General features: G+C 45.8%; 1 protein-coding gene across 1 annotated transcript; it reads right to left on the reverse strand.

Annotated features, from left to right (window-relative positions):
* Window positions 1–818: 818 nt before the first annotated feature.
* On the reverse strand, window positions 819–11,075 carry LRRC55 (leucine rich repeat containing 55). The gene is made up of 2 exons (XM_023215867.2): window positions 10,139–11,075; window positions 819–5,284 (listed from the first exon to the last, which is right to left on the reverse strand). Exons 1-2 carry the CDS (start codon window positions 10,926–10,928, stop codon window positions 5,049–5,051), a joined length of 1,026 nt encoding a protein of 341 aa, XP_023071635.1. The 5' UTR covers window positions 10,929–11,075; the 3' UTR covers window positions 819–5,048.
* Between the last annotated feature and the right edge of the window lie 11,788 nt (window positions 11,076–22,863).

Below are 22,863 nucleotides of genomic sequence, written 5' to 3' on the forward strand. Positions count from 1 at the left end.
CCCGGTGGCAATTGGAGTGGGAGGAATAGAGGGAGGTTAACATCCCTATTGCTGGAAGGAACTACTTTCTGCTCAGAGCCACTTCCTGCTTGGATTGACTTCCTTACAGCCACTTCCTACTTAGAATACTAAGATAAAAACAGCTGCCATTGTACCTACAGAAGTACACTTTCCTTCTTTTCCTGTCCCTGTTCTCAAGGTACACTGCCTAGCCATCTCACTTCTGATGGTGTATAGGCAACACTTGCAAAACCCAGGAGGTTTAGAATCCTTTCCCTTCTTTATTAAGCTATGAGAACAGAGGCTGAACTTATACCAGCGATGGCCTCATCCAGCCCCCACACCATGCATTTAGATGCCTGATTTACCTACATGCCTGAGTTAATGTCTTTTTGTCCATGCCATCTCCCTATCACACACCCTTCAGTGATGCTAACTAGGCAGGCACACCCACTTGCCTTGGCATGTTTTATGGACGACCCAAGCTGCAAACATCAACATGTATAAGACATATGCTCTCTTCTTTGTGTAATTTCAGGCACCAAAATATGCCTACACAGAGGGGTATGTGCATACAGACACACGCGTATTCTTTTTTTGCCTGGTAGAAATATACTTCTGTGATGTTCCTTCAACTCCCACACATGCCCCTCCATGGCTGGCACATCTCCTAATTATTCCCATCCACTCCCTCCCATAGACCTTTTGTGTGTATATTTTGGCACACATTCTCTTGGTTCCGCCTAGTTCCTTTCTCCCTTTCTTTCTCTACCTCCCTCCCTCTCCCTCTCCCTCCTCACAGCTCTTAGGAAAATTTGTTAAACTATACACTCTTTATTATTAATGTACATTTATGAAAAATTCTTCACATATACAAAAGTGCATGGTTATAAAATCATCTCCATACAAAGATTGACTTCTTCCCTCTAACCCCACCCCTCCCCAGCCCTCCCACCCCCAGACATTAGCACATTACAGGACAGTGCTTAGAAAAACTGAGAGCTCTGTGGATCCAGCTCTCCGCCCAGTGCTGTGACAAACACAATAGTGATTTACAAAGGACCTTGTGACGCCCTCACTTCCCTTTTGCCTCTTCCTGGGGTGGGGAAGAGCAGACAATTTTCTCTGGCTTTAGGAAGATGTCCTTTTGAGGAATGGATTAAGATGTGTCTTTTTGCTCTTCTACTGCTGGAAAGGATGTCAGCACAGACACCTACCTGTAGGGGAAAATGGAAGCTGCAGGATCTTCCCCCATGGCTGAAGACAAACACCTCTCTTGATCTGTTCAAATTTCATACATGTCCCTCCTTGAAAGGAGCCATGAACCTCTATAGCAACTCTGGAGACCTATTTCTGCAAAGATCCCTGGGAATTCCTCTAGGAATGGAGAAAGAGAGATGAGGGTTTGTCTGAGATTGACCAGAGATAACTGGCCCAAAGTGGTATGATTCAGATATGAGCGCTCTCCTAGAAAGGAATTTTCTTGGCCCAAATCTTGACCAAGCTGAACTTTGATATCCTCTGGCCCAGCACGGAGGAAGCTTCTGCAATGAGGGCAAGTCTCTGAGGGGCAGGAGAGAGCAGAGGGAAGCAGGGAGAAGTCAGGTTCTCACTGGGATGCCTCTGCCACAGATTTTTCTCCTTCTTTATTTTTTGAGCATCCAGTCCTGCCCTAAACCTGGTGGGATTCCATCTTAATCTATCAAACAATGTAATATTAGGTTGGTACAAAAGTAATTGCGGTTTTTGCTATCACTTTTAATGGCAAAAACCTCAATTACTTTTGCACCAACCTAAATATGCCTATTTAGGCATGTTTACTTATGCATATTTAGCCACTCAGCCTGTGGCTGAGTGCAGTATGTCAGAGAACTGAACCCAAATTCCAGAGAGATCTGTCCCACGTCAGCAGACAGCCGACATACAAGGAACCTCACAGACAGACGTGCAGATGCAGAGATACCCCATCACATACAGGTTAACCAGTTTGGACAATCTGAATGAAGCCTGTGGTCACCAGGGATGTGGGAGCAATTCCAATCAGGATTGCTAGATTATCTCTGGAAGCTTGCTTCTGATAGCTTGGATAAGATGATGGCAGTCCGGGAGAAGCAGGGAATTCCTTGGCAGTAGGGAGGTTGAATACTTTCCTCATTGTGCTCTAATAAACTGAGGAACCTCTAGCAGCAGGAGAAACATCTCTCCTTTAAAAGCCATGTGTCCTGCTCAGAAGGGTTTGGCTTTGATGGAGACCAAATTGTCCCACTAGAAAGGACATTGATGTCAAGGGGGCATTTGGTGTCTTTTCTGGTTCTAGTCCTATGCAAAAAAAGCATGTGTCTTAAAACATATTAACTATATTTTGGCAAACAATAGTTCCTAGGAGGTTATTATAGTATTATGGTATCCCTCTATGGGAAACTTTTCTATTTTGTCAGGATTAAAGTTTCTAAAAGTTCCTCTCCAAGTATTTAGGTTGCTGGCCCGGCTGGTAGAGAACAGCTCGAGTTCACCATCCTTGGTCATCACAGAAGGAGAGAGCAGGGCACAGTTCTGCTTCGGATGTCACAGGGCCAGGGATTTGTCCCAGATGTTGTAAGCAAGATTCAGGGGACACGGGTTCAAGTACTTCAGGTCTAGCAGTTTCTGAAGACTCTTTCGCTTGACCAGCTCAGGGAAGCACGAGTGAGGGATGCCTTCCTGGAAGATGATATATTAGCCTTCTTCATTCCTTTCAGGCTTTCCAGGAGGATAGGATGGTGGAATACTGCTGGAGCTTGGGACAAGGTAGGTGGAAAGCCCCTGTTTTAATTCTCCTCCTGGCCAGACTTACCAGCATGTTGGACTGTGCCTTCATGTTCTTCTCCTAAACTGCAGAGGTTCTCACCTATAGCTTTCTTGCTCTCTTATTATCTCTTGCAACACACACAGCAGGGCTTGAGTAGGAGTGGTTAACACAACTTCCTCTCCTGATTCCCAAAGATCTTACTTTTCACATGACTGCCACTATGGCCACCCCTGCTGATGTTTTATCTACACATTGTGAAGCAGGAGTCTCCTATTCAGATGTTACCTGTGTAGTCTCCGTTTCAGAGCCTGCGATTTGCCCTACCGTGAGCATAGTTCAATCTGTACAGCAGATGGGTTTGACTACCTTCTATTTAGCTGATCCACTAGCACATTCATGGATGCTGAATTCCAGGGCCCCACTACCCAGCCCTCTGAGGCATTCTCTTCCCCAAGCAGTTGGGAAAGCACTGGTAAGAGAACCGTGTTAGGGCTGAGTCCCAACCTTCTCACATAGACAAGTCATACCCAACCTTGAGACTTTTTTTCCCCATCTGTAAAACAGGATTACTGATGTTTGATTTACCTCCTGCACAGGGTTGTGAAAAGTCAAGGAGAATGATGTAAAAATACTCATGAACTATCCAGTGCTGAACAAATAGAGGGCATATAATGATGACACTGACGAAACTGACGAGGAAGACAACGATGATAATTGTGCTTTGCTCGTAAAGTTACTTGATTTTTGACTGACTGATTAGATGCAGTTTCCCTGAATGGAGCTGCCTACCGCTTTCCTCCTAGGGCTTATCCAGACAACCTTGGGTAAGTCACTCAACTCTCTAAGATTAATTCATCTGTCAAATGGGGATAATAAAAAACCACCAGGCAGTGCTGCTGCCACAATTGAAAGAAGTGAGTCAATAGATATAAAAGTGCCCGGAGGAGTGCCTGGACCTTATGAGGAACTTTGTCAGCTCTAGTTGAATTTGAATTTATATAACTCTAGAGGAAGTGGTGATGTTCCAAAACTTAGATGGGGCAGTAGAAAGAGCACGGACTTTATCGTGCTCATAGTGGCATGTGACTTCAACCTCTCTGAGCCTTAATCGCCTCATCCGTAAAATGGGAACAACAGCGTTCACCTCAAAAGATTTGTGTGTGTGTTAAAGGGAATGGTTTGTGGAGAGAGCTTTTCACAGTGCCTGACACTGCCAAGGGCTTAGTATTTAACAGCTCTCTCACCCTTATGCTTAACGTGGGTAAGTTGCTCAGAAGAAAACGCAAAGCCTCCTATGGTCCTAACTGTGCTGCCTTTGTCCCCTTTTAGCTCTGGGTGCTGCCAGGTTACGGGTCTGTGGCCCACCGTGCACTTTCCTGGTGAGACCCTGTGGCATGAGCACTGTGGCAAGAACAGTCACACGATTAGGGTCCCAAAGTGCCAGAACTCTTGCTCCCCTAGTTGCTGGGCCTCCTGCCTCTCTCTTCTGAAGCCAAGCTTGAGTGAGAGGCAGGTGAAAGGGCATTGACAGTGTCCATCCTCAGCCTGCTGCCTGCGACCTCACCAACTGGTGACAATTGGTCATATGGGGGCAGTCACTGGGAGGTGGTCTCACCTGCTAGCTGCTGGTGGAAGGAGGCCAGGGGCCGGTATGGAGGTGTCTTACTCCCTGGAAGCAGTGGCTGGCATTGCTGAGAGCTGACAGTTTTAGTGTCAGGAGGTGGGGGGTAGGTTTGAGTTCTGTGCCACACCCCCTCTATACAAGTAAGTGACCAGGAACTGCTCACTCTTCTCAACACAGCACACTCTGCATATTCTGGCCTCTGCCATTTGCAGACACCCTTCTTCGCCTACCTGACGAAGTAGATATTTCCTGATGACCCAGTTCACAAATCACACTAATCTTATAATTCTCATGGACATTGCTAGACGCAGATGATGGCTTCTCCTTCTGGGCCTCCATAATGGCGTGCTCAGAGTCCTGACATATAGTCTTAAAGAGAATAGTTTTGGATCTCTCTCCTTGACCAGAGGGAAGTGCCTTGAGGGCAAGGACTGAGTCAATTCATCTGACGTTCCCAGTTCCTAGGGCACTGCCTGGCCCAAAGCAGATGCTCATACAAAGTGAGTGTCTCCCCCTTGCTTGAACCATGACTGAGGCAGCCAGGTCACCATGCAACCAGAGTGGGCAGTCAGGGAGGGCGTCTGGTGGCCAGTGGCTGTGGCGGTCAGCAGCATGGAGGGATGAGAGGCAGGCATGTCAGATCTCTTCCTCTTCACTGGCCTTGCTCCAGCGGTGGCAGCAGTTGGCGGTGATGCCCAGGAGGAAGTTGGTGGCCACAGAGGCGATGGAGACCACGAAGCCCACGAATGCAATGAATAGGTAATCATCCAGGGTCAGGGTCAGGTGGCAGGCCTTGAAGCTCTCCTCAGTGAGTGAGAAGAGCGGGGCGCCCTCGACTTCAGGGGGGCCCCGGCACTCAGCCAGCTGAGAATCTGTAACACAGAAGTCAGGGGGGGTGAGGTACCCAGGGAGGGAGAGGGGATTGGAGAGCCCCCCAACAACCGCTCGCTGGAAAAAGTAAGAAAGACATTCATTGCATTCATTGAGGTTCTTCCATGTGCCAAGAATTCCACTTATCTCCTTTTGTTCCCTCAACAACACTCAAGGCAAGGATTTTTATGCCTGTTTCTATAGATGTGGAAAGTAGTGTTTAAAAGTTTAGCAATTTGCTGAAAGTCATCTGGCTATGACCAGTGGTAGATCTGGGGACACCATCATCTCTTACAACAACCTCCCAGCTGGTTTCTGGGCTTCAGAAGGTGTCTGTCCTCAGCCTGCAGCCTGGGACCTCACCAGAAGCTGACAAACCATTTTAATACAGTCAGCTGGGTGGTTCTTTCAAACCTGATGTCCTGCCATGCCTTCTCTATTTAAACCCTTCCCTGGATTCCTGTCTTTGAATGGAGCAAAAACCAAGGTGCTCCCTGTGGGCTCCAGGGACTCTTTCCCATCTTTTCCACTCTGTTCCTTATTTACTCTGCTCCAGCTACACACACCTCCTGGTCATCCTTCCGTAACCCCAGAGTATCCCCTCTTGAGGCGGGGAAGGGATGCTTTTGCATTTGTCCCTTTGGGAGGGAGCTTCTCCCCTCGATCTCTGCACAGCTCAGCTCCCCACTTCCTTTGGGACTTGGCTCAATGCCACATTATTAGTGAGGCCTTTCCTTAAGACTCTGAATAAAATAGCACCCCACTTCACCTCCCCCTGGGCTCCCTATCTTACCTGCTCTTCTCTGTTTGCCTATGTAGTGTTGATCACTGCTTGAAAGTTTATTGGTTTGGCCGGGCGCGGTGGCTCAAGCCTGTAATCCCAGCACTTTGGGAGGCCGAGACGGGCGGATCACGAGGTCAGGAGTTCGAGACCATCCTGGCTAACATGGTGAAACCCCGTCTCTACTAAAAAATACAAAAAACTAGCCAGGCGAGGTGGCGGGCGCCTGTAGTCCCAGCTACTCGGGAGGCTGAGGCAGGAGAATGGCATAAACCCGGGAGGCGGAGGTTGCAGTGAGCTGAGATCTGGCCACTGCACTCCAGCCCGGGTGACAGAGGGAGACTCTGTCTCAAGAAAGAAAAAAAAAAAAGAAAGTTTATTGGTTTATTTTCTGTCTTCTCCCCTTTCAATATAAGCCACTCCCATGGTATCTTTAGCATCGAAACAGTGTCCTGTTCATAGTAAGTGCTTGATGAATCTTTACAACATGAATATAAGACTGTCCAACTCCAAATCATTGGGCCTTTCCACTACTTATGTGGCTTTTCTGGATACACAGAGTATAGGTTAAGAGTATGGGTTCCGGAGCTATTGGCCTAGTTTCAAATCTCATCTTCACCCCTTGCTAGTTGCATGATTATGGGCAAGTCATTTAATCTCTCTGTGTCTTGACTTCTTCATCTGTCAAATGAGGATAATAACAGTATCTACTTCTTAGGATTGTAGTGAGAATTCAGTGAGTTAACATATATGAATTATATGTTACATATTATTGTAATATATATATAATATATAACATATATTTCAATTATATGAATTGTTATATTGGTTGTTTTCCCTAGACAGGTCATTGGGGGTCATATTCTGCACTCAGGCTTCTGTAGGAGGGGGCTGCTTTTTCTGGTGGGGTTGTTGTTATCTTCAGCATTGATGGTCTCATCTCATTCTTCTGGGGTTGCTTTTATGAGTGCATGATGGCTGTCAAGGGTCTTCTCTCACTCTGCCTGGGAAGTAAAGGTAGTGTGCAGGTGACACTCTTGCCATGCAGTATTAGGCGCCAGCTTTTGAGCAGCCGATCATTCTTTTGTTTAGTGGATAAATATTAATCAAGCTCTTACCTTGGGTAAGTCTTTTTTTTTTCTTTTCTTTTCTTTTTTTTTTTTTTGGTCTTTCTGGCTCTCATGCTCTGCCTCTATAATAAGGGGCCACTATAAAAAGGGGATAATCCAGCCAGGCGCAGTGACTCACGCCTGTAATCCCAGCATTTTGGGAGGCCAAGGCGGGTGGATCACAAGGTCAAGCGATTCAGACCATCCTGGCCAACATGGTGAAACCCCGTCTCTACTGAAAATACAAACTTAGCTGGGTGTGGTGGTGCACACCTGTAGTCCCAGCTACTTGGGAGGCTGAGGCAGGAGAATTGCTTGAACCTGGGAGGTGGAGGTTGCAGTGAGCTGAGATCGCACCACTGCACTCCAGCCTGGGTGACAGAGTGAGACTCGGTCTCAAAAAATAAAAAAAAGAGGATAATCCAATCTAAATTTTCTGAGAGTCAATATGAAGACATTTTCTAAATTATGTGTTGTATAAATGCTATGTATTCATTCTGCAGTTTTTGAGGGCAAGGAATCAAATGATGGATTTGGATTGACCCTTTTAAGAACTGAATCAGCAGCAATATCATTGGAAATGGGGAGTCAGGTTTGGAAGGAGAACACAACCTTCCCCAAATCCCAGGTTGAGTAATCTCCGTAGGCTGTGAACACAGGATCCGTGTCCTGCCCAGGCCAAGATCCTGTCTGGGGTTGACTCGCATGAGCTCTCCTCTGGAAACCCGAAGATGCTGAACTCTAAAGTCTGTTATGTGGGTGAAGTGGGTAGTGGTGAGACAGTGAGATGGGGAATGTGGCAACACTCATATGGACCAGCCAGAGGAGCCCCTGACAGCCGTGAGTGGGACCGCACAGGATGCAGGATGGGAACGTGGAGGCTGACAAAACCCCCTGGTATGTCAAGGCACCAGTCTTAAAGTCATGCTGTATCCCAGGGGCTTGCTTATTATGGCTCTCTTTGTTCAGTTTTTCCAAAAACCATGGGTAACAGTGGAGTTCCATGAAGAAAAAGGGAGAAAGCAGCTGAAAAGGACCTAAAGAGAAGAGCGTCCCTAGTTCTGCCTCCACTGGCAAGGTTTTGTCCTTAAGGAGAAGCACCCTGGTGCATGTGACCTGGTGTACAGTGTGTTCTGTGGAGGAACAGGGAACCTGGCTTTCCAGCTGGGCCTGCTTGCTTCCTTATCATGGGCCTGTGGACAGCCACTGTCCCCCTCTGGAGCTCAGGTTCCTCACCTGTACTGACATATGTGTGAGCCTACACTGATGAAATCTTGGACCCCTCTCCTGCTTGCTGGGAGTCTGAGCTGCAGAGCAGCAGGGACCTCAGAGATCACAGAAAAGGAGTCCCTGGGTGTGATGGAAGCTTAGTGTTTCGGGTGCCCTTTCTGTTATTAGTGCACAGGAGAGAGAGGGAAGGCGCGGCCTCTGCCGAGGTTGAGCAAGTGAGGAGATTGCTCCAGGCAGCCTCCCCCTCCTGCCCTCCACCATCGCCCCATCCCAGTCCCCAGCTATTTTGGTGCCAGAGAATTTCCTCCTACAGCTCTGTGGAAACACTGGAATCGTGACCCACAGCCCTCCCCAAACTATTTTGGTCTTGGGCTCCCCACTCAGTCCTCCTCTCCCTTTCACCGCATTCAGCATTGCTTCTTCTCAACATGTGCTGAGCTCACGTTCTGGGAAAGCCCCTGGGGTAGGGCCTTCAGCTACTACTTCTGAGTGCTTGTGCCAAGCCTTGGTATTGTCACACAGGAGAGCTGGTGGCTAGGGCCGCGGCTGAACATTACCTGCCTCTGGGTCAGGCTCAGATGCCATTGGGTTGGGACGCCCATCAAACCTGTGTGATTCGGGCTCCTTCAGGCCCCAGTCTACCCTCCAGTTGGGATTGGCTGGTTGAGTTGCTGCATCTCAGTCTTCCTCTCAGCTCCCTACCTTGTGCCCAAAGTTTACACTGCTCAGGGCCTTGAGTTTGAGGAAGGCCAGGTTCTCATAGCTGAGGTCCAGGTCATGGAGCTGCATGATGAGGTCCTGGAACTCTACTGCAGCCCTTTGGCCAGTCCAGGACTCAGATTCTGACTCTTCTGGCAGGCCAGAACCTGACTCTTCAGGATCTAGTCAGGGAGATTGCCAGGACTCAAATCCTGGCTTCAACACTTAGCAGCTGTGTAACTTCCAACAAGCTACTGAACCTCTCTGTGCCTCAGCTTCCTCCTCTGTAGAGCGGCAACCTCATTAGTGTTCTTCTGGGGATAGGAGGAGACAGGTAAAGCTGCTTAAGAAAGGGCCTGGTAAATAGCAAGTACTAAGGTTCAAGTTCCTCCTGGAACATGTTGACTGTCACGCAACTTAAGCTGTGGTAGCTCTGTTGAGATTGTGTTAGCCATTACTATTTATACGAGAGTTTCCAGCACTTGGAATGCTAAAAAAGCAGTCTGGTAGAATAGAACAGGGCTTAGAAGTCAAATAAATCTAGGTTTTATTCATGGTCCTGCCACTTTTTAATTTTTTAATTTGTATTTTTTTCATGCCCATGCCACTTTCTAAGTGCGTGATTCCTGTCAGGTCTTTTTATTGTTCTAAATCTCAACTTCTTCACCTGGAAAATGGGTATAATCAAAATGGGGGTCTCATGAGATAATGGAGGCCAAGATCTTAGGTCATGGTGAAAGCTCAAGAAGAACCACCAACGATGTGCTATTTTCACTTGTCTACTATCCGTCTGCCTCATTAGGTCATGAGCACCACAGTGGTGAGGGACATCTATTTCATGAATGAATGGGCATTGCATGCTTTGGAAGGATTCTACAAACAACCTGTTGGCAGAGCTGGTGTACAAAGAGGCAAGCCCACATTAGAAAACACAGTAGGTGCTTTCCGGCTCAAAGTCCTCCCTTTTCTTTGGAGCCTTTGCTTCCATTGAGGCAAGCCCTCCCCCTGTTGGCTGCCCCGTCCTACCCCTCCATTACCTGCGGTACAGCGCTGGATCCGGTTACGCAGCCACTTCAGAAGGGGCTCCATGGTGCAGCCACACACCCAGGGATTGCCGCCAATCTGCAAGGTCACCAGCCCCGGTAGGCCCTCAAGAGCCTCCAGGCTGAGGGAGGCCAGGCCCCCATAGCTGAGGTCCAGGTCTCGGAGCTGCACGAGGCCCTGGAAGGCCTGGGGGTGCACCCTCCGCAGCCAGGGGTTGTGGCTCAGGTCGATGTGGACCAGTCCATGGGCCTCCTGGAACATGTCAGCTGGCACGTGGCTGAAGTTGTTGTAGCTCAGATCCAAGTGTGCCAAGCGCTTGGCATGAAGGAAGAGGCCCCGGGGCAGTTCCATTAAGGAGTTGTTGCGCAAATCCAGCACCCGGAGCTCCATGTAGCATGTGAGGTAGCCGGGCGGCACCGCTGTGATGCGGTTGTGGGCCAGGCTGAGGTTTTGGGTGTCCATTGGCAGGTCTGGGGGCACGGAGAATAGCCGCTGGCTGCTGCAATCCACCACCTGGTTATGGCATGTGCAAAGGACTGGGCAGCTGGTGCCAGCATCCGAGTGCATCAACCCAGCTGCCAGGAGGAGGGAGACCAGCAGCATTGCCGGGTGGGGTGGCCCGGGCCAGGGAAGCCGGGCCCAAGTGTCACCCATCTTAGGCAGCTGGCAACAGCAGTGCTGGAGGGAGCCCATGAGGACTGTGTCCATGGAATCGAGAGTCTGTGACACAGGAAGGCAGCTACATCTGGGGCCAGAGTCTGTGAAGGTGGAGCTTCTGAGCATGTGGTATCATGGCTAGAGACTTTCCCAGGAGCCTCTGAGCACCACAGGGCTTCCTGAGATCCACGGGAGGTCCCCTTCCGGAGCCTAGGGGGCGAGACACCCAGTTGAGGTCTCCCAGGGTCTGGAATGATGATCAAAACCTGAGAAAGGGAGGGGACAAGGATGGGGCTGGGTCAGCTGCCAGCAGGTCCTGGAAGAGTTCCTGCAGATCTTTTGTGTCTCTCTCACCCATGCCTGCTGGATGTTTCCTCCTGGTGCTGTGTCTGGGAGGGAGGGGCTGAAGGAGATCAAAGGTGCCCTTTAAAGATCCTTGGCACTTCTTCTGAGAAAACTTAAGTCCTGTCCCACGTCTGGGACTGATTAGGAAGCCAGGGTTGCACCTGGGTCTCCAGTGTTGAAGGTCTCAGTGGCCATTTGTCCTGGTGGCCTGGTGGGCTTGAGTCCAAGGGGGTCCCAGGGTGGGTGTTTTGGGAAGAGGACCCGGGAGGAAGTGAGTCTCCATGAGTCTCCTAAAAGTCTGAGAGTCCTCAGCCTCAGTGGCTGCTGGAATCCCCAGGGAGCCTCTTTTTTTCCCAAAGTGAGGAGGACCCCAGGTGATGCCTACTGTCTGGGCCTCCGGGGCCAGAAGAAGCCATGAGTCCTGAAGGTGCAGGCTGAGGGTCAGCTGGCAGAGCTCTGGCAACTTCTCCAGGCCAGCGCCTTCCTCAGCACAGCTCTGTATTCAGCAGGTGGAGGCCGAATTCCCTCTGTCAACAAGGAAAGCACTCAGGCAGAGAAATCCTGTGCCCTCGACACCCCCTTGTCCCTTCACCTAGGACCCTTGTCTTATCTCTGTCTCTTTCTTTCCTCCCTTCTTTGCTTCCCCAACCACAAAGTTCTCTGCTTACATGGTACGTTCAGACCCCAGGCTCACGTAGCTGTAACCCACGAGCCCTCCCTGACCCAACCTGCAGCCATCCTCCTCTAGGTTCCTGTCTTGGGTAAGATGGATTTTCTTCTTCTTCTCATAACCCCATCCGCATCAGTACCAAACACTCCACCCTGGAACAACTCCCTAAGAAAAACAGGCATCCACACTCTGGGGTTTGCACACTCCTTTCAAACACTCTAAGCGCTTCTCTCTCTCTCTCTCTCTCACACACACACACACACTCACTCACACACCATTCTGTGACTCCCCCATGTTTTGCCCTGCCCCATGCTCACGCCTCACGGTTTTCGCTCCAGCTTCCTTCTGCACAGGGGATCCTGCAGACCCCTCCCCATTCGACCTCCAGCATCTTTCGCCCACCAGCCCACACCCCTCATCCCAGCATCCCTTTCCACACACTGCACTCTCCTGCTCGCCGCCCGCAGCAGAGGGACCGAGAGTGATGCCACGCCCAGAGCCTCAGCCCTCGTGCCCCGCGCCCTCTCGCTTCTCTCTTGCCCACCTGCTGTCCTTGGTCCTCCCCTCACCCTAGGCCTGGCGTTGCCTATTTTCCTACCGCTTCAAGCCTCAATCCCGCCCACCGGGAAATCACCCCAGCTCCCCTTCATGCAGACTCATTTTTTCTGAGCCCCAGGTCTCCCCCTGCACTCCCACAGGCCCCAGGAGCCTACTCACTCCGTTCCAAGGACACAGCCATCAATCTGCGGCAGACGCGGGTCTCCCTCCCTCCTCCTGGAATCCCCGCTCGCTCCTTGCTTGCTTAGGAACAGATTGCCTCCCCGGCTCTTCCATTCCCCCGGCCTCTCCTCCTCCTTGTCTCCTGGATCCCAGGCCAGCATCTTCTGTGATTTCCCGTCCTGCGGTCCCCCTGCCCCTTCTTTCACCCAAAAGGAAAATCACAGAGAAAGGATGCTCAGAAGAAAGTTCATAGAATCTGAATGCTTCTTTCTGAAACTCAGCTGGTGCCCAGGCTGCTGGGGTATAAGGCTTCCGGCAGAGCCAGGTCTTCCCCCTCCCTTCCCCCTTCCCGCCCTCTCTCTCTCCCTCCCTCCATCCCTCCCCCTCTTCTCTCCCTTTTTCACTCCCCTTTTTTCCTCGAGGGCCAGGTACTGACGTTTCACTGTCTCTTAGCAACTGCCTCCACATTTCTGAGCAACAGGAGAACTGGCTGTGGACCCCACGACGAAGAGAGAGGAGAGAAGGAAGCTCCGGGCAGAATTCACAGTTGCCCACAGAATCCTGGGGATAGAGCGAGGGGAAGAAGGGGAGACAAGGGTGGGCAACTGGACAGGGGCAGAGAAAGAGGAGCAGGCAGGGCCCAATGGGAGAGGTTGTAGCAGGGGCAAGGTGTGAACCTGGAATCTGAGACAGAGGAGGCACAGCTTAAGGGCATCAGATTCAGAAGAAAAAACTAAGAGGGCTTGCAATGAATGGAGAAAGGGACTTAGTGGGGGATGGGAGAAGTGAAGAATGGGGGCATTGAAAACATGAATAGGAATGGAAACAAAAAGGAGATGTGAATATGACAAGTTTGCTCACTTGATGGGATACATCTTTGTAGTCACCATATAATATCTACTTACCTGGGTTGGAATGTATTTTGGGCTCCAGGTACCAGGTGATTGGCTCAGGGCTTGTTAGGGACCATTATTGCAGGAGAGACCTTTTATATGTTCCCTGATTTTCCCTAAGTCCTGACCCCATGGGCTTTCTGGGGCTAGGAGGTTTGGCTGGAGTGGACCGATTTCCCCTTGGCTTGGGATATGAGAACTTTTGGGATCCAAAAGGCCAACTTCTTGGCCAGGTGGGGGCACCTGGGGCTCCACAGACACTTGGATCTGTCAAGGGGAAAGGAAGCTTGTGATCCTTTCTTCTTTCTCCAGGCCCAAGGGATTCTGTCTGTTGTCTTGTTCTCATCCTTCCTAGCTTCCTTGGAGTGACTTCAGATGAGGATGAAATTTGTGCAGTATCTGTTTTCTTGCTGACCCATTGAACAAGTCTCTAGCTGTCCTGCATTTTAAAAATTGTCTTGACCAGTTGGTTTGCTCAAAGAGCTGGCTTATTTCTTTGTTTAATAAATATTTATTGAGCATTCACCGTATGCTGGGTACTTGGCCAGACAGTGGGTAACAAGATGAACATAGACTCCTCCCTCATGGAGCTGCTTCATTCCATTGACCTGGGGCCTCTCGCATTTAAGTAACAGCTTAGGTCTTTGGGGGAACCAAAATGGAGTAATAGGAAACAACGAGTGTGAAGTTATACAAATTCTGGGCATTTATAAAGTTCTTAAAATCATGGCCGTTGTCTTCTCTAACATGATTCTTTTTCCTATACGCTTGTAGAAAGTCAGCTCCCTTCTGTGTTCTCTCAGATGTTCATTTTGAATCTTTCATGTTCTACAGTCTCTGGCACAGAGTAACATGGCAGCCACTCCATAAATATTTATATATTGAGTTGACTGAGGTAAATGAGATTTCTCTCCCTGCTTAAAAAAGGAAATGTTTGTTCCATCTCATTTAGGAGTTTAGAAGTAAAATATTAATCTTAACCCAGAAAACACAACACAATGAAACAAGTAATCCATTCTAACCGAGGACTGTTGGCCTCCGGAAAGCAAAGCTAGCATCCTATGTTATTAACATTAACTGAAAAGTGGTAGAAAACATAATTATCTGAATGGAGGCTAAAAAAGCTATCCAGTGTAATTCAAAATTTAGTGTTGACTAAAGGTGACTTCTGAAGATTTTCTTCCTTTACATGATACGAAGTTTATATTTAAAATTAGAATTAATAATATAACTAAAGGAAAATATTAGTGACTGTGTTCCTTAGAAAATAGGATCTAGGTAAGAATGCCTCATCACTGTTTGAAACTTCAGTTTTCTGACCTATGAAGTAGGGATAATGACACCTAAGTCACAGGGTTGTTAGATATATGAGCCATTATAAATAAAGCACTTAGAACACTATACAGTGAGCAGTACAAATGGCTCTGTCAAATGAACAGATAAAACAAAGTAAAACAAACAAATAGCAGAGTATAAAATCTCTGAAACAGTTATGGAGGAAAAAAAACAAATAAATTGCTCAGAAAGTAAAAAGTTAAGAAAGGAAAATATTACATCTGCAGATGGTTTGAATGTATTCTTGTGCAAATGAGTTGCGAAACCTTCAGAAACCCCTAATTCAAGAACATTATCATTGCATATATCTTCTGTAGAAGTGAGGTTCAATGAGACAGAAATATTTTATATGACTTTATACTTTTAATCATTTTATAAATCATTATGGGATTCTGTGAATCCCAAATTGGTGTCCCAAGGTACACTGTGTGCCATGAGGTTCTTAAATAAGTTTGAGAAACACTGAGTTAAATAAAATGAAACTGGTTTATTTATTGTAAGATTTCTCAGAGGCTTTAATGTGTAAATGGTTAGGGCCAGTCTGCAAGTGACAGCACTGGGGAATGAGGAATATATAATATCCAGCATTTCCTAAACTTACTTGGGATCTGTAATTTTCTTTTATCTTCTGCTCTCCCTCCCCTACTGCTTTTCCTTCTCCCCTTCCTCTCCTATTCTCACCTCTTTTTACCTCCTCTTCCTTCTTTTTGTCAGAACTGTTAATATTGGGAATAGTTTTTGATGAGCATGGTGTGGGAAATATGAAGCTAAAGTTTATTATAGACTATTCCTTGCTTAAGTATTTTTAGTAATAGCAGTTAGCTTCCACAGAGATCATTTTTTTTTTTTTACACAAAGAAATGTGTATCACTTTATGAGAGTTACTAGATATGTAGATAATAAATTCAATGAATTCATGTTGAGACGCCCATACTGGCTGGCTGGCTGTTTCCCTTTGCAAAATGACTTTTTCCTGCACAGCATTCTTGCAGTAGGAGTGATTCTATTTTGAACCCCAGCAAAATGATAAATGATTATGTGTCATGGCCTTCTGGGGTCTCTTGCAAGTTATTGAAACTGTGATTGTGCAATTCATGATTGTCAAGGATTTACTCTACTGGGAAAACACACAGACATCAATCAAAAATTTGTACAAATGAAATGAGTTGAAAAATAATTTTCATTACTACGATTTCGCAAATACACACTAAATTAGTTGTAACAATGGCAGGAACTCTTTAAATACATGAGAATTAATTTAATCTACCACATAAGAAATTCATTCAAGGAAAATTATGAAACCTTAATAGAATGAAGATAGAGGAAGAAATGGAAAAAGGTAATCTCTCTAGTTGCTGGGAATGTGTAAAAATAACAAAGATGATTCTGCTTTCTTCATTATCGTAGCTTAAAGTATCTGAATCAGAATCTGGTGAACTGGTAATGAAAACCATTTGGGAGAAAAACTGGCAAGAATGCACAGATCATGTTAATGAGATGATGGTGATGATGATGACGATGGAAAATGCTTCCGAGTAATGATAATGGACTCATCTAACTAAAAGATTTAAAAAAGTTTTGCAAACTAAAAATCACTTGATGACCTCACTAAATATTTGTGCTTTCTATTCACAATAGCAAAGACATAAAATCAACCTAAATGCCCCTCAGTGATAGACTGGATAAAGAAAATGTGGTACATATTTACTATGGAATACTATGAAGTCACAAAAAAAGAGTAAGATCATGTCCTTTGCAGGGACATGGATGGAGCTGGAGGCCATTATGCTTAGCAAACCAGTGCAGGAACAGAAAACCAAATACTGCATGTTCCCACTTATAAGTGGGAGCTAAGTGATGAGAACACATGGACATATAGAGGGAAACAACACACACTGGGGTCTATAGGAGGGTGGAGGTGGGAGGAGGGAGAGGATCAGGAAAAATAACTAATGGGTACTAGGTTAATACCTGGGTGATAAAATAATCTGTACAACAAACCCCCATGACACAAGTTTACCTATGTAACAAACTTGCACTGTACCCCTGAACTTAAAATAAAAGTTAAAAACCATTTGTTCTTTGAAAAATGACCATAGAAGAGACTATAGTTTCTGGAAGTGGTTCTCACTATCAGAATACAGAATATGAAAAATGGGAAACTACAACAATGATGGAATCAACCTCAAAGCGAGAAATGGTCTTGAGACATTAGCTCCATACTTCATTTTTCTGCTCTGAAAAAAATCCAAATGGTCCAAAGAAAGAAACAAGCCATAAAAAAAAATACGAATCAGGAAGAGAGCAGAAAAGCACATTTATCTTAGCTGTGGAGAGAAGATATCTTTCTGTGTGTGGAGGAAATGTACAATGTCATTTTTCAAACATATGACATTAAAAGACAATGGGGTCTTACTGAGCAAAAAATGATAAAACAAAATCAGAGAGAAAGGAAAGACAGTCAATGGAAAAATAAACAATATGAAAATCATTTGACATAATACATGGAAAATACATTAAGAATTGCTACAAATACAGTTCTTACAAATTGCTGTAATACGCGAATTACTCCAATACAGATACAGAAAATATAACATTGTGGTAGGTAAGATTCTAAGATGGCCCTTGTGCTGGATAGAATAATGGTCCCCCAAAATGTCCATTTTCTAATCCTCAAAACCCAGGAACATGTCATCTTAAGGGACTTGAGATGGGAAGAGTATCCTGGATTATACAGGTGGGTCCGATGTAATCACGGGGATCCTTAGAAAGGAAAGAGGGAGGTAGGAGAGTCAGAGAAGGAGAGGTAAGGATGGAAGAAGAGGTTGAAGGTGTTACACTGCTAGCTTTGGAGATGGAGGAAGGAACCTTTAATCAAGGAAGGCAGGCAGCCTCTAGAAGCTAGATAAAACAAAGACACAGATTCTATCCTAGAGCCTCCAGAAGGAATTCAGCTCTGGTGACCCCTTTTAGGCTTCTGGCCTCCAGAACAATGAGTTAATCAGTGGGCGTGGCTGTAAGCCGCTAAACTTGTGGTGATTTGCTACAGCGGCAATAGGAAACCAGTATAGCCCTCAAGCTGACCACTTCCTGGTTGAGTTCAGGTAGAATCTGTGAATACAATGGGATAAAACTCCTATGATTAGGTTAGTTCGTGTTAATTGAAAGGCAGGCTATCCAGGTGGGCCTTACCTAGTCAGGTGAGCCCTTAAAAGTTCCCAGCCCTTCCTGAAAGGCTGTTTGACTCCAGGGATATTCTCCATTGCTAGCTCTGAGAATAGAGGGGAACATGGGAAGAACTTGAGAGCGGACTCCAGTTGCTATGATTGATCGCTGCCAACAGCCAGCAAGAAAACGGGAACCTCAATTCTACACCCACAAGGAGCTGAATTCTACCAACAACTTGAACACGTTTGGATGACGATTAAGCCCAAGCTCCAGGTGAGAATGCAGCAGGCCAGCCAGTACCTTGATTACAGCCTTGTGATTCCCTGAGTATCAAACCCAGCCATGCTGTACCAGGACTTCTGACCCCCAGAGCTATGAGCTGATCCATGGGGATTGTTTTAAGCCACTAAATTTGTGGTCCTTTGTGAGGCAGCAGTAGAAAAGTAACATAAATGTCATGTGGAAAGATGCATGGTCTGGCTAAAAATGAAAGACATAAAAATAAAAACCATTTAGTGATAATACGTTAAACTAGTAACAATAAATCTACCCGTAAAACTACATGTGCTGGGTTTGGGGGAACCGGATACATGTACCTTTCTGGGGGGGCACTGGGAATTGGCTCAGGCCCACTTAGGAAATTGCTTATTCCTTTGACTCTGCAATTAGTAAGAAATTAGTTCATTTAAAAATATTCATAGAAGGAACATTTATGATAAAGAAAAAGATGGAAGTAAGGTGAATGTCCAGCCTTCAACAGAGGGTGCTAAGCAAGCATCTTATAATGAAAAGAAACACCAAATGGAACAGTGTTAATCGTGGCATCCTCATGGGTAATACTGTTGCCTGGAACGCTTGCACAATCACGTTAATGGAATAAAGCAGAGCAACAATTAACTAATACTTTACCACTCACTGGCTGTGTGCCCTTAGGCTAATGACTTAACCTCACTGTGCTCAATTTCCTCATATCTAAAATGGGCATGATTTTAGGATGCACCTCACAGGGCCATGGAGAGATTTCAAAGAGGCAGGTCATGTAGAACCTGGAATAGTCCTTGTTCCTTTATAGAATCTCAAGAAATTGGCCATTACTGTAACAATTATGAGTAGTATCATTATATGAAAATGAAGTGGGGCTGGGTGCAGTGCCTCACACCTGTAATCCTGGCACTTTGGGAGACCAATGTGGGAGGATTGCTTGAAGCCAGGAGTTTGAAACCAGCCTGGACAACATAACGAGACTCTATCTCTATAAAAAATAAAAAAAATCAGTCTGGCATGGTAGCTTGTGCCTGTGGGCTCATCTGCTCAGGAGGCTGAGGCAGGAGGATGACTTGAACCCAGGAGACTGAGGCTGCAGTGAGCTATGACTTAGCCATTGCACTTCAGCCTGGGCAACAGAGTGAGTTCCTGGCTCTAAAAACAAAAAAAGAAAAAGAAAAAAGAAAATGACTTGGATGACTTCCATTCCTGACACTAAAATCTCTTGATTCAACCTGGAGGCAATATTATATGGTAGGAGGCTATGTAACATAGTATTAGGAGTAAAGGCTTTGGTGTAATTAATAATAATACCTGACTCATGGTTATTAATGAAATGAGTCATGTAAAATGTGTAGCATAGTATCTGTCAACTCTCAACAAACCATAACTACGATTATTATTTTGTTGTTATTTTGGGAGGGAGTTGGAGGTGAATATGGAGCCACAACTCAAATAATAGCACTTAGTTTTTAGATAACAACTGCAGCCTATCCTTTTACTTGTTACCAGTTCACATGTTCTTTCTGCTCCTTGGTTTCTGCATCCCTCGTCCAGTTTTTGAGTTTTTATGATGTATTCTTCATGCTCCTGCCTTAAAGATCCTCCACGTCATCCCTTTGTAATTAAATGTTGACATGATTCAACATCTGCATGATTCCTAACCACCACGGAGGTGTGAGTGTGTGCATGCATGCATGTGTGTGCACGAGTGTGTGCATACAAGGGTATGTGCATGCATGCACAGTATGTGTGCGTGTGTGTGTTTGTAGAAGGGGGGATGTGTTTAACTTGGAAGCATAAACGTTAAAATCTAATGACTTTCTGTTGCCAGACAACATGCATTCATATATAATGTGAAATGGAAGGTGGCTGCAGTCCTGTGGCCACCTCACTGGCAGGGAGAACAACCTAGAGTGGAGGCAAGGCCAGAGGGAAAAGAAGGGGAGTGGAGGGTAGCTCCTCCTTGTCACCCAGTACTCTTTTGGCCAAATCTTTCCTGGAGTCACTGCCACTGTCCTGCAAGCCTAAGGCAGCTATAAGGCTTAGAATTGTCCCCACCAATATACAACCTGAATTGCCAAGTGCTTATTAAGTGTGTTTTCCTGAAAAGTTAATGGGAGAACAAAATAAAATTTGTTAGGAACTGGAACTCCCTGCCCCTCTTCTCTTGCTTCTGTCAGGAATTCTCAAGGTAATTGTTTACCTGTCTGTTTCCATTGCTAGGCTATCAGCATCTTGTGGGCAGGTAAAGGTATTTTGTTTGAATCTTTTTCTCCAGGGTTTAGCACATAATAACCACAGAAACTTCACAAATATTTGCTGCATGAATGAGTCAATTCTTGAGCATCAGGTCAGCAGTACCTACTGATGGGTTCTCTTGGCTGAAAGCCCATAAAATCTCTCTGACTGAGGCAGGCTGGTTCAATGTCTGTCTAGGGACACTAATGTTGATCACTCTTGATAATGGAAAGAGAGGCTTCTGGGGGTTGCTAGATAAAATAGAAGTAGATATAAAGGGATGAACTAAAAGATCAAAATTAACACTCAGTGATAAGAGGTAGAGGTAGCAGATGCTGTTGCTTTGAGGTCCTATTGAGAGAGATCAATTTTACTATAGTAGGAGAGAGAATGGGGCCACAGGGGGATCTTCCTTAGCTGACCAGAGGAAAACCACCATGGGAGTGCACACAGACCAATATATGCTGAGTAGCTATAATGTAAAGAGGGTACGGAGAGGGTGACTGACTGAAATTCATCCACCTATTTAACACATATTTATTCAACGCCTACTATATATCAGGCCCAGGTTGGATCTACCTGTACAGCATACATCCCTGCACAGCTTATGAAGCAAACATCCACTCTGAATGGTCAGTGTCTATGATGCTTGGTTGTTAAATATTTATGCCTTCTGTTAGCAGTGAACAAAAAAGTCCCTACTCTCTTGGTGCTCAGTTTTTGGTCAGAGGGAATAGATGATAAGTACAACACAAACAAATATATGACAGGTGATGATAAATGCTATGGAGAAAGCCAAATCAGGGTACAGGGACAGAGGTTAAATAATTTGCCTGAGACTTCACAGCAAAGAAGAGGTGGAACCAGGACTTGATGAATTTGAAAGCTGACTCTAGTCACATCTGAAGATGTGGCTGTGGGGGCAGCTGGTCACGAACCTCACTGTAGTCCTACCTGAGCAAATGTCAAAAAGAGAGATCTTTTCATAAGCGATCATCAAATATTTATTGAGCCCCTCCTATGTATCAGGCACCTTGCTAAGCACTGGAGATACAGCAGCTGACAAAACAGAAAAGATCCGTGCTCAGGGAGGGGTGAAGCAGAGGAGACGAATCTGAAATCACTGAAAAATAGAAAGAGATAAAAAGTATTTCAAAAGAAGAAGACAGAATGGTACAGGGAGGTAAAAAACAGAGCTACCCTAAAGAAAATGAAAGCCAACTTGTAAAAGACTTACCTGCATTCCCATGTTTATTGCAGCATTATTCGTAGTAGCCAATATATGAAATTAACCTAAATGTCAATTGATGGACAAGTAGATGTAAGAAGTGCCTTTTGCGTTCCACCATGATTCTGAGGCCTCCCCAGCCGTGTGGATGTGTAAGTCCAATTAAACCTCTTTTTGTTCCCAGTTTCAGGTATGTCTTTATCAGCAGCAAGAAAACAGACTAATACAGTAAATTGGTACCAGTAGAGTGGAGTGTAGCTGATAAAATACCTGAAAATGTGGAAGCAACTTTGGAACTGGGTAACAGGCAGAGGTTGGAGCAGTTTGGAGGTCTCAGAAGAAGACAGGAAAATGTGGGAAAGTTTGTAATCTCCTAGAAACTTGTTGAATGGCTTTGACAAAAATGCTGATAGTGTTATGAACAATAAGGTCCAGGCTGAGGTGGTCTCAGATGGAAATGAGGAACTTGTTGGGAACTGGAGCAAAGGTGACTCTTGTTATGTTTTAGCAAGAGACTGGGGACATTTTGCCCCTGCCCTAGAGATTTGTGGAACTTTGAACTTGAGAGAGATGATTTAGGGTATCTGGCAGAAGAAATTTCTTTTCTTTTCTTTTCTTTTCTTTTTTTTTTTTTTTGAGATGGAGTCTTGCTCTGTTGCCTGAGCTGGGGTGCAGTGGTGCAATCTTGGCTCACTGCAACCTCTGCCTCCTGGGCTCAAGTGATTCTCCTGCCTCAGCCTCCCAAGTAGCTGGTATTACCACTGTGTGTGCACCACCATGCCTAGCTAATTTTTGTATTTTTAGTGGAGATAGGGTTTCACCATGTTGGTCAGGCTGCTCTCAAACTCCTGACCTCAAGTGATCCACCTGTGGAAGAAATTTCTAAGTAGCAAAACATTCAAAAGGTGACTTGGGTGCTGTTAAAAGTATTCCATTTAAAAAGGGAAACAGAGAGTAAAAGTTCAGAAAATTTGTAACCTGATGATGCAATAGAAAAGAAAAACCCATTTTTTGAGAAATTCAAGTGAGATGCAGAAATTTGCTTGAGTAGCAAGGAGCCTCATGTTTTGTGTTTTTTTTTTTTTTTGGATTTTTTTTTTTTTAAATACTTTAAGTTCTAGGGTACATGTGCACAATGTGCAGGTTTGTTACATATGTATACATGTGCCATGTTGGTGTGCTGCACCCATCAACTCG

Source organism: Piliocolobus tephrosceles, chromosome 13, assembly GCF_002776525.5.
Source record: "Piliocolobus tephrosceles isolate RC106 chromosome 13, ASM277652v3, whole genome shotgun sequence".
Taxonomy (NCBI): domain Eukaryota; kingdom Metazoa; phylum Chordata; class Mammalia; order Primates; family Cercopithecidae; genus Piliocolobus; species Piliocolobus tephrosceles.